This window comes from Eretmochelys imbricata, chromosome 8, assembly GCF_965152235.1.
Source record: "Eretmochelys imbricata isolate rEreImb1 chromosome 8, rEreImb1.hap1, whole genome shotgun sequence".
Lineage (NCBI taxonomy): Eukaryota > Metazoa > Chordata > Testudines > Cheloniidae > Eretmochelys > Eretmochelys imbricata.
Window position 1 is genome coordinate 54,191,205 of NC_135579.1, and position 11,760 is coordinate 54,202,964.

At 50.3% G+C, this 11,760-nt stretch overlaps 1 protein-coding gene across 1 annotated transcript; it reads right to left on the reverse strand.

The window, feature by feature from the left end:
* Positions 1-231: 231 nt before the first annotated feature.
* GLUL (glutamate-ammonia ligase) lies at positions 232-9,466 on the reverse strand. The gene is made up of 7 exons (XM_077824969.1): positions 9,348-9,466; positions 7,000-7,190; positions 5,468-5,629; positions 4,385-4,531; positions 3,732-3,859; positions 3,306-3,505; positions 232-1,863 (listed from the first exon to the last, which is right to left on the reverse strand). The coding sequence occupies exons 1-7, from the start codon at positions 9,464-9,466 to the stop codon at positions 1,545-1,547; spliced, it is 1,266 nt and encodes a 421-aa protein (XP_077681095.1). The 3' UTR covers positions 232-1,544.
* Positions 9,467-11,760: the final 2,294 nt, after the last annotated feature.

Consider the following 11,760-nt stretch of genomic DNA (forward strand, 5'->3'; position numbering starts at 1 on the left):
AATCTTTAATTAAAAATTATGTCATGTAATGAAACACACATCTGACCAAAATTGGCAATCCTAATCCCAGGAGTTCCTCCAGGCCAGCTATGGCGTTTTGCCCGGAGAACGAGCATGTGTCCAGGATTCCCCATCTCATCCCAGGAGAGAATAAATCCAGGCTGAAATCCCTCCAGATAGTTAAAAGCCCATGACGTGACATTTCAGAGGAATAAAACCACAGAGAAGAAGTCAGAATTAAGGTTTTTTTGTTATTATAAAAGAAACTATTCGTAAGTCCAAATGCAACGGCATATATTGGCACCATCCAAAATCCCGGAACATTTGAACCCACTAGGCATCCCCCTGAGAGAACTTCGGGGCAGCCTGGGGACAGCAGGGGAACAGAGCCCCTTCCTTAGAGTAGTCCTGGCTAGGTGGCAGGCAGTTTGTGTGCCAGGACATACCAACAGTTAACACTAATGGTCTCTGTAAACTGTACAACTTTAGAAACCCTAAAACATTATTAAAATCTAAAACTTGTTTCTTTTTATCAAAAGCTCTGCTTTAGTGATCTGCTAATCCCACTGGAAAATAAAACACTCATGACCCCATTGCTAACACAATTAAGTTGACCAGCCAACTCATAATTTAGAACATCCTCCTTGTGTTTCAGCCACGCTACGCGCTCACATCAGCTTGAGTTTAATTTACGATAGTTACCGCTAGCTTCCAAGTGCTGAAACGATGTCCTGCCAGGAATGGCAAAGCCACACTCCAAACCCTCCCCTCCTGGACACCCCGCCCCCCATTCTACCCTCTGCTCTAGCCCATGCTGGAGTTCTACCTCCAACAGTACCTTCAGGAACCCTGCCTGCTCTAGCTGGCCGAGTTATTGGAACGTCATTTTTTTTTTTAAAAAAAATGTATATATATAGCTTTCGTTTTTACATTTAAATATAAAAAAATACTACCCACTCTGTGTTATACACAGGAGATAGAGTGGCTTCCAATGACAGAGCAGGGAGGAATTTTGCTACCAGCTCCCACATTTAGCTGTGACAGTAGAACGCAAGAAGACGCCCAAAAGTCTTATCAAAGCCAGAGAAAGGAAATTTCCCACCACATGTAAGTGTGCAAAGGGGTGAGAATCTATCATAGCTGCTTTACTCCTTTCTCCCCTAATAACCCTAATCCGAGGGCAATTGGTCTATGGAGAGCTTAGTTATGTATGTTATCATGGGAGTTACTCTCTTGGGCAAAACCCATTACAGCCTCTTGTCCATTCACCTTCCTTCAGCCTATCACCCTGTGTCCATGGAAGCCACTGGGTCCTGTCAGACATACAGATGAATTAGACAAAACAGTGGTTAAAATTCTTCTCTAAAGCACACTCCTCCTCTCAAGCATCAACAATAAAGAGACATCGACAAGAACTAAATGCTCCCTCCCCCCCAACACAACACGAGTTACTGGGACACAAAGAAAGTGGTAACTTGTGCCCTCAGAATTACATCTAAAAGGGATGTTTGGGGGGTAGGTGGTGTCTGTCAGGGGCAGTTCATTTAGTTCTTGTACTCAAAGGGCTCATCCCCGGTCTCGCTGAGAAGACACGTACGGATTAGTGCCTCTGTCACAGCATAAGGGTCGCAGTTGGCAGAGGGACGGCGGTCCTCGAAGTAGCCTCTCTTTTCTTGGCCCACGTTTCTGGGGATACGTATACTGGCCCCACGGTTGGCCACGCCAGCAGAGAATTCATGGATGCTGGATGTCTCGTGGAAGCCAGTCAGGCGCCTGGCGTTGTCCAGCCCCCCTTTTGGGTCGTAAGCACGGATGTGGTACTGGTGCCGCTTGCCGAGCTTCTCAATGGCCTCTTCTATATGCCTGGAGACAGGTGGGAGGTTGTGAGCCTTTGGCAAGAACACGGGCTGTGCTGCTCTTCACTTGGCCATGGATAACGTTAGCCAAGTGGGAGAGTTCCTGCCTTCTCCCACGACCCACCCAAAACCACACAAACCCCATGTTTCAGTCCCTTATCTGCAAGCATTCCCATTCATGCTAGTACCAGCCATGGGCCCCTTCCTCTCATTGCTAGTGAGCTACAGTGGATTCAGGTTCCTAAAGTATCACTTGGTTACATGGTTCAAATCTTACTTCCCTACAGCCAGTTCCCCTGCATGTGGAGTTGGGTTTTCCCCCCTCCTTGCCTATTCTGGCCAGTGAGGCTCTCAGAATTTTTTTTTTGGGGGGTGGGGGGGGGGTGGTGAGAGGAGATCCCAAAGGCAGGCAAGACTCACTGACTGAAGTCAAAGAACATTACAGCTTGTGGGGGTGCCAGTTAGAACCAATAATTTGGCTGAGTTGCATTTCCATTAAGTATGCCTGGTACAGCTTCCTTTATTCTTGGGAAGAGAGGTTGTGCTTTGACACGTTTTATTATTTCAGGAACTTATGAGTTCTGCAGGTGTGGTGATAATCTGAATGCACCAACTGAAGTTACGGGAGAGGAGTGGGCAGAGAAATGCCCAAATTGATCCTTAACAGAATTCCATTGTACTTGAGAGTACAACCTGGTCCCTGAAAGTCCCAGACTCTCAAGTACAGTGGAATCTGTAAGCCAGTGGTCTAAGAATAGTCCAATCAGAATCTACTTTCAATATTCGGCCTTGTTTACAGTGAGGCAGAAATTCTCCCTCCTTTGGACTAGCACCAGAAATGCTTACTATAGACGGAATACAGGCCTTTTTACAGAGGTGAGTAATCCAGTGCTAGACAGTGGTAAGAATGGCTGCCCCTTGTTTATTAGCACTTCCACCATTGCTAGTGTTGGTGGAACTGTACCAGTGTTAGACCACTACTGGGGGGAATTTCCTCAAATCTTCAGTGCAGACAACCTCTGAGTGCAACAGCTACAGTGGGAAGGGAGTTCAGTACCCGTAAAAATCTATAATCTCTGGGGTATTCAAGCCAAAAATCTTTTGCATGGAGCAAGAGATGTTGCTATTCCTCTGGAAGCCAACTAGTGCCTCAAGTGCAGTCTCAGCTCTGTAGAAATCTTGCTGCTGTTGGTAAAGCCCACTTTCCCTCGATGAGCTTGCCAGACGGAGCATAGAATCCTAGAATATCAGGGCTGGAAGGGACCTCAGGAGGTCATCTAGTCCAACCCTCTTGCTCAACGCAGGACTGATCCCCAATTTTTGCCCCCGATCCCTAAATGGCCCCCTCAAGGATTGAACTCACAACCCTGGGTTTAACAGGTCAATGCTCAAACCACTGAGCTATCCCTCCCCCCTAAATGCAACTAGCCCAGCTGCAGAGAAACTTACTTGAGGCCTCCTTCCTCCCTCATGGATTTGGTGCTGAAGTTGGTGTGGCAACCGGCTCCATTCCAATTCCCAGAGATGGGTTTGGGATCGAAGGACACGATTACCCCAAAGTCTTCACACACCCGATGTAGGATGAAGCGTGCAATCCAGAGGTGATCCCCCATCTCAATCCCTTCGCATGGGCCCACCTGGAATTCCCACTAGAGAGCAGAGAAAAAAAACCACAGAAATCATTGGCTGTTTGGTGAGGAACCATTTGCTGCAAGGTGCCATTCACCCCCTCTGCACCCTCCTGCACACTCAACGTTTGCAAAGCCCCAGGGTACATACTGACTGTAGCAGCAGGATTTAGCATCGTGAGCTTCTGCATTGCATTGTTGGCCGGGGCCAGCTGACTGCAATGGCTGGTAAAACCAAAAGAGTTACCTGTGCGGGCATCACTTCTGCATTTGTTCCTCCAATTTTAACACCAGCATAGAGACATGCACGATAATGCGCTTCCACAATGTCTCTGCCATAGGCTTTGTCTGCTCCTACGCCGCAGTAATATGGACCTGCAGTGGCAGAGAGCACAAGAAAGGTGAACATAGTCTTCAGTGAACTCAATCACAAGCTATTTGAAGAGCACAGAGTATAGTTAGGAAAGGATTGTCAGAAGGCACAGGTCACAAGAAAGTCTCTATACCGCTTTCGTTTGGGGTAGCGGAAGAACAAAATGCCTTCAGAGTGTGACTCCATTCAGAGTCGGTGGGTTTTGGGCTCCTGCTTCTGAAAACCCTGCCCAACTGGTCATATTTAAATGAATTGCAGACTAATGGAACTATCACTGGATATGAATCTGGTCTATATGTCATAAGATTACCATACAGTCTCTAAAAAGATTACTTTTGTTGCTTAGTTTTGGTCATTGTCAGCATAGCTTTTGGTGATCCAGTTTTAGCAACTCCTTGAATCTTTCGTCTCACTTTAAACATTTCCACTTAATCCCATTCATTAATGATCTATAACATTATGATTTGGGGTTAAATATTCATGAGAGCTCTCATTACTAGTTCAGACATTAGCTCTTGAAAGCTTACCCTGGGGCCCAGGGAAGCCATTGGAAGGCCAGCCAAATGGATGTCCATCCGTCCCAAGAAGAGTGTATTCCTGCTCCATCCCAAACCAGGGGATCTGGTTAGACACCATATCCATAATCCGTTTACAGGTGTGCCTTAGGTTTGTCTCTAGAATGAGAGAGAAGCACAAAGCTTATTAGCTCAGCAATGTTCTCGCCACTGGGCATCCCACTGGTTTAAAAAAAAAAAAAAGTCCGGTGAGCTGCTCTGGTGGAACAGCCCAGATCCTTATCCCACTATGGAAGCTATGACTTGCCAATGTATTGCGGACAAAGCCACTACCATACAGGCTGTCTGGGGGAAATCATTTCCCCACCCATACCTCTAGGGAAGCCCAGAAATTCAGACCCAAAGAGACTGCTCTGTCCCCACCATCATTAGCCAATGTAAGATCTAAGTGGTAGGTAGGACCGCTGGCCTTAAATATTGGGTGCTCCTATTGGTTGGTGGTGCCATCTTATGGACTTCCTTGTACTGTTCCAAAATGTTCTTAGTCTCCTGAACCATATGCTGGCAATCATGTGCCCAGAAGCTACTCATCCATGACCAGGCCTGCATCTCACACGTCAGAGGTTTTTGTTCCCTCAGGTTCACATTATCCCCTCCAATCAGTGATACCACTCAATTCACATTTCCCCACTCCCTTCCATGCTGCCCCATGAAATGATTTCCCAGTCCCCAGATCTCTCCCAGCATTGGAGTTCCTCTTGAAGAGTCCTTCAGTATTTCCAAGCACTGACCCATGTCATACTCCCATCTACGCGTTGCCAGTGACAACAGGGGCTAGACCAGAACAGATAAACATCTAAGTTTCTCCCTTGGTATTGCCTACTGCATCTTGTTTTCTTTATATCTAAGCTCTTCATGGCAGGATTATTTGTAGGTCTTGTACAGTGTTAATGCCTTAATGGTGCTTGGTAAAGTCTTCCATTAACTACTTTTTTACAGTTAGCCCTCCACCCTCCTCTACGCCAAGAGGCAGCAGACCTTCTCACCCCTCCCAGAACTATTGCAGCCGCTCTTGGGGGAGGCACTGCACCATACCTGCTGACTTGCGGTTGTATTTTAAGACCTCACAAAGAACCAGCTTGTTGGGGTCCTTGCGGAAAGGGTCCCGGAACATGGCAGCAGGGAGAAGGTACATGTCACTGTTTGAACCCTCAGACTGGAAGGTGCTCGAGCCATCAAAGTTCCACTCAGGCAGATCTAGAGCAGGAGAAAAAAAAAATTCACCCCTTTATGTTAGCAGCTTTCCAAAACTGAGAGGAGTTCACCAGCAGATTCAGCACAACCATTGTGCAAAAAAAGATTGCTCGTTAAAGGACACTGGTGCACACACACTGTACTTTTTGCTGATTTTGCTCCCACTGAAAGATGGGTGAGGAAATTGCTCTTTGACACCCTGTGGAAAAACAAAAAGCTGGGACATCAGCAAAGTCCAATTCAGCTAACTGCACTGCAGACGTCCTTGACGAACACTTCCTATCTTGTACCCAACACGCTATGGTAAGATGAAGACCCAGATGGGTTTCCCTAGCCAAAACAAAGGAAGTCAGGGAGATGCTATAAGACAAAAGCAATGAGAAAGAGGGAATCCGGTGTCCTCAGTTGTCTCCAGAGTCCTGGACGGCCCTGAAACATGCTCCTCCACATTGATGCAACTGCACAGAGCTGGTGAAGGGAACCTTGGGAGAATGCACAAGGCCTAGAGCTGCCTGAAGGGGGAACATCTTCAGTTTTTGTGGGGAGTGAACATCCCTTTCACACTACCTATGCCCCTCCAGTTGAGCATGGCTTAGGCCCCACCATCGAATACTGCTTTTGCAGGGTGACCACATTTAATTCCTTCACAGCTGCTTCAACTCTGCCCCCATTGTTATCCCCTTCCATGTGCTGTGGGTGCCAAACAAGCTGTGCCAGCCACTTCCTCGGTGGGCGGGGAGATAATTCTGATTGCTCATGCACAGTGCTTTGGTTTTATAACTGTCCTGGCCAGTGCCATGGCAACAAGTGAAGAAATCCAAATGCTATTATGTCAGTCGGGGCTGTTTGTTCTGAGACACACAAGCTCTTAATTACACTGGATAGATTATCTCCCCAGGGCCAAAAGAGATTTACAGGTAAAGAGCCAGCAGGCTGGTAATACCCTGCAGACAGACACCCCTTTTTAGCAGATGGGGACACGTCACCGATTCCCAGCTCTACTTACACTCGGCCCCACAAGGAAAGGAGTGGTCTCCCAGATCTCCTTCCGCATCAGGAGATTATGAAGTGCATCTTGCTCAGCCTGTCCCCTTTCCCAAACACACGCTGGAGTGAGATGGGAGCTATGCACTCAATACAAAGAACTCGAGGGGTGGAATGCACTGACTGTCTCTGGTCCAGATTTCCCCCCCGTGGGAGAGGCACCCTAACTCAGAAAGGAGCTTTGCCTTCCAACTGCACAGCAGTGTTTTGCAGCTCTGGGGTCAGATGCTCGACCCCAAGCCAAGCCCTATATTGCTGCAAACCCACTGGGTGCAACTGCTTGTAGTCCCAGCATTCGCTTTGCGTCAGTCACACACCTGCCCTCTTACCTTCAATGCTCTTGGGCTCTTGGTCCAGTGTCCGGGTTTTACAGCGCAGGTGCTCCCCAGTCCCATCAATCCAGATGTACATAGCTTGCACCTTTTCACCTTGAGGCAGCTTCATGTACATCTGCTTTATAGCTTTGCTCAGGTGGGAACTTGCGGAGGTGGCCATGGCTGCGGGGTGCGTTACTGGGGTCCTGCCAGGAGGGGAGGGAAAAGCCAACCATGAATATTTCTGTGCTCCAAGTGGGTTCTCACACCCATGTACAAGAAAAGGACCACCTGGGAGATCTTCACAGCTCAGCAACAGGAGAGAGATGTGTGTACTGAGTGTCCCCTAGACACTTATGCTAGAATATCCCAGACAGTGTCATAGCTGATTACACCAGTTGTGAATCTGAATACAGTAGATTACACTACAGGAAACAGACAGTGGATCAATACAGCAGTTCAACAACATGGTTTGGGACCAGCTACAATAATCATTTGGCTTCAAAGATTTCCTGTGATCTCAGGATATCCGAGAACTCATCTACTGAGGGGTTGGGTCCTGCCCTGGCAGCTGATGGACTTGTTCTTTTCCCTCTCTAGCTCTATGAGCATTAAAAGATCAACAGCCCCTCAGAAGGGCTCCTTGACTCCACCGTGAACTCTGCACTCACAAAATGCAATTTCAGAACATACATTTTCCACCACTGCACAGAGGTTTTGCCCACTTTAGCTTAGACAGGGCCTTCTGCGGTCCTTCCCATTCCAGTAAGGACCATTTGCCAGAGACAGCCCATTTCCAGACCATGTGATCTGAAGATATACAATACTGTTATCTAAGGAAGATGAGGGGCCCCTAACTACAGCCCAAGGCAAAGTAAGTAACCTTTGAACAGCAGAGACTCAAGAGGCCCCTCAGCCATGGAGCATCTGGAGGCAGGGAGAGCTGTAGCAGATTCAGAGGATGCAAGCTGAGGTCACTGGGGATCTTTTACAGCCCCCTGGCTCTGCATATTCGGGGAAAAAGCCCCTAACTCTGAGAAGTAGCTGCTTTGGCTGAAGACACTGTACTCCCTTGTCCCATATGAGGAATGCAGATTTGCCTCTGTCACACCAACAGCTGTGCTGGGGGTCATGGAGCCCTGCTGGCCCTCGCCAATGCTATTCCAGCCTTCCCAGCAGGCCACCAAGTCGAGCCCTCTCTGGTGCTCTCAGAAGCAGCCACCCCTCTGACCGGCACAGACAAGATTTTGTTCAGCCCCTTCCCTGCCTTTATTTATTTCTTGGCAATAAAAGCAGCACTGCTTTGACTCCAGCCTGGAACCAGCTAGGGTCTCGGAACCAGCCTGCCTCTCCCCTACAACTGGCCAGAAGGCAGACCACCCCCCAAGATACAAACCTCTCTGGATTCTCCTTCCCCCTCCACACTCCCCTCGCTGTCACTTCATTTACTGGCCATTTGATTGCATGCCTCTACCGTGGCAGTCCAGGTTTGGCCCTGTAAAAGCTTCCAACTGAAGGACCCACTGCTGCCCCCCACGGCTTCTCTTTATGGTCAGCAAGAAATTTGGTCTATGGCTTTTTCCTCTCTTCACGCAAATCCCTCCTCTCCGGTTCTCCTTCTTTCGGAGCCTGCACTCCCAGTTTTTTAAGGAAACTGCTAAGGAGCCTTGTGCAGAGCAACTGCAAGGAGATCTTCTGCCTCAGGAAGCTCAGAGCAAAGAGAAGCCCCTTAGAAGATGTAGAACGACCTAGTTTCCTCCTCCCCTTTACAGAGCTAAATCGGAGCTGCCCCCTGGAGTGGCTGCTTCTGGGGCATAAAGCAGCTAAACACAGCAGCCTGGAAAGGGGAGCTATGCCGGTGTACCTGCCCCAGACACCATCAGGAATACAGGTACCACACACCCAGCCGTCCCTTTGTCGTCAGGGCAGGAATCTCCCTGCTCGAGGAATCGGAGACTGACTGGAAGCAAGACAATGAAATAGGGACAGACACTGAGAGGCATTTCAGAAAATGAAGCACAAGATCCATCCTTTTAATACAGCATTGCAGACCCGAGCCCCGTGGGGGACCCAGCCCTGCGGCATATCTCTGCCGCTGTACGAGCGGCCTGCCAGACGCAGGGTGCACGGGTTTAAGAGGAGCGGGGCCACCCTCTAAGGGAAAGCAGCAAAACCCCACATTAAGCAGAGCGTCCTCCCAGCCCACCCCACTGCCTGCGAACAGCGCCAAAGCAGCCCGGAGCACCCCCCAGGCGCGGGGCGACAGCGCATTCCCAGGCCACCTCCCCCGCAAACCCAACCTGACCCAATCCATGGGAGAGCGCGGGCCGACATCCACCCCCCGCCCGTGCTACCTCGCCTACCGAGCAGGGGGCGGCGATGCGGAGGAGAGGCCGGCTGGGTGGACGGACGGGCGAGTGCTCACTTCCCCCAAGACGCTCCCATGCTCGGCTCTGGCGGCGCCGGCTCCCTGCCGGCCCATTTATCGGCTGCCCGTGCCGGCCCCCGGGCTGTCCGATTGGCTTCCTCCAGACACGAGCACGACACGATCAGCTGATGGGCGGCCCCTGGATCCCAGCCATTGGGCCGGCGAAGCCAGGGCGAAGGGGGCGGGAGGGAGAGAGGCGGGCCGGGCCGGCAGAGAGGAAAACAAGAGCGAGCTCCTGCTGGGCTGGGGACTCCGCCTTCTCCAGCGGGGAGAGGAAAACAAGCTCAGGGCGGCAGCGGGCGGAGAATGAGCCGCCTGCTCCTGCAGCCGCACACTGGCTCCTTTGTGCAAGCCTTGGCCCCTCTGCCGGAGCCTGCTCCCCCGGCAGCGCCTGCTGGAGCCCCGCGGGGCGATCCCGGGAGCGGTGTGGGCCGGGCCTCCCTGTGCCCGGTTTCAAAACGAAGGAGGCACCCCAGAGTCAGCGGCCCTGGGCCTCTGCTGGCGCTGCCGCCCAAGGAAGGTGCGGCTCGGGATTTGCATCGTAATTGTGGTAACAATAAAACTCTGTTTAGGGTGAAGTGTCCCCCCCCCCCCCCCCCCGCTTCTCCCACTGGATTCCCAGCATTGCAAATCTCTGGTTGTCTGTTTACACACCCTGTGCCGCTCTTTTCTGGCAAGCAAGAACTCTCCCCAGTCACTTGGTGCCCCTGGGGAGGGAAAGGCCAAGCCGGGTTTAGAAAGCAGGGGGAGGGGGTTATTTTTTCCCTCTGACGGTTCTTGGAAAGTGGGGACAGGATCAACTCTCCCTTCTTTCCAAAGCGTTTATGTTAACAGCTGCCCTTTCTTTATATAACTGCATGCACAAAAACAAGCCCTGCTCGCTAAGCAGGGCAGAGAGGGGAAAGCTGCCAAACTAGGGCACCCATAGTTGGCAGGGGTAGGGGGTGCCAGCTGAGTACCCAGCTTTCCCCCCTGGCTATACAAAAACAACGGAGCTTTGAGCACATTTAATTTAATTTCATATCCTGGCTAGGCAGGGAGGAGGGGAAATGGAGTCAGCAGCGACCAGGAATTCAGGGAGGCTGACATCCTAGGACTCGGGATGGCAGGGAAGCACACAGTGGTCGGTATGGCCTGCTAGAAGGGCTGGCCAGTATTTTTCCATCCTGCGAATGGTCTCTTCTCCCACTTCTGCTCTGCCCTCCTCACTTTCCAGCACATTCATAAGAATCAGGATTCAGAGGCCACTGCAGTGCACCATTTGCATTCAATTTGCCTGACCTCCCCCATCACAAGAGGCACTGGGGCTGCTCCCTGGATTGCTTTAGAATAATCTCAGAATGTGGGGGGAGAGGAGAATGAATTTCTCAGCCCTTAGAAATCCAAACCCTGCAAGTACAAAGGCTCAGAGACCTGAACTTCACCAAGATTCTCGCCTCCAACCGTCCCCGGAAATGAGCTTTTCAGCACAAACACTGCTCTCACTTCTCTCAGCTCCTACCTATTTCAAAGAGGAAATCTGATTGCCACTGCTCCCTGCTCTCTGGGCATCCAGGGGGCACTCTCAGCAAGGTGGTGGCAGATAAGATGGCACTGCACATCCCTAGTGCTTGTTGTAGTCAGAGGGGACCAGATCCTTGGTGGGTACGAAGTGAGACAGTATCACTGAAATTTATGGAGCTGCATCAATTCACAGGTAGTGTGTCCCCCTTAACAGCCCAAATTCCTCCTTGGAAAAGGGGCGGCAGCATTTACACAGGGAGCCAATTATTTTGCACATCAGCTCACACGGAGGGCAATACAAGCATGTTACTTCCCCAGGGTTAGTCCCAAGGCTGATGTCTATATACCCTCCCCATCAGCTGAGTAAGAAATAGGTACACATCATGTTTCTTTAGCATTTTGGAGGAAGAGTCAAGGGACATGCCCCCAGACCTGACCTCCTCTCCTGTCCCCCAACATGCAATTTCCTGCAGCCTAGAAAGCCCAGGTTTAAATGTAGATACAAAAGCAAAGGGATGCATTAAATCCAGCATACCTGTAACCAACTGGCTTGATAACAGGATTTGAACCCAGACCTTTCAGCACTAGCCTGTACTGCTTAGCTATAGCACAACAATAGCCCGCTGCAGCCAATCAAAGCTCTGACGCAGTGCAGTCATTATAGAAGAAAGATTCCACCCCCCTTCTATTATGGGTTAAGCAGGTACTAATTAATACCTGCTACCAGACATATGAGAGAGGTAGTGAGGCTATGACTTGCATTGCCTCAACTCTCCTTTGGTTTTTGTTTCCTCGTCCTTTCTGACGGGTCCATTTCACTCCTCATCCTGCGCATGCATTGTTGC

Coding starts and splice junctions, on each gene's coding strand:
- GLUL (XM_077824969.1), bottom strand. CDS start 9,466: ATGGGCCGGCAGGGAGCCGGCGCCGCCAGAGCCGAGCATGGGAGCGTC. Junction 5,630..6,999: donor AGAGCCCAAGAGCATTGAAG/GTAAGAGGGCAG, acceptor CTCCTGCTCTAG/ATCTGCCTGAGTGGAACTTT. Junction 3,860..4,384: donor TGGCTTCCCTGGGCCCCAGG/GTAAGCTTTCAA, acceptor CTGCCACTGCAG/GTCCATATTACTGCGGCGTA.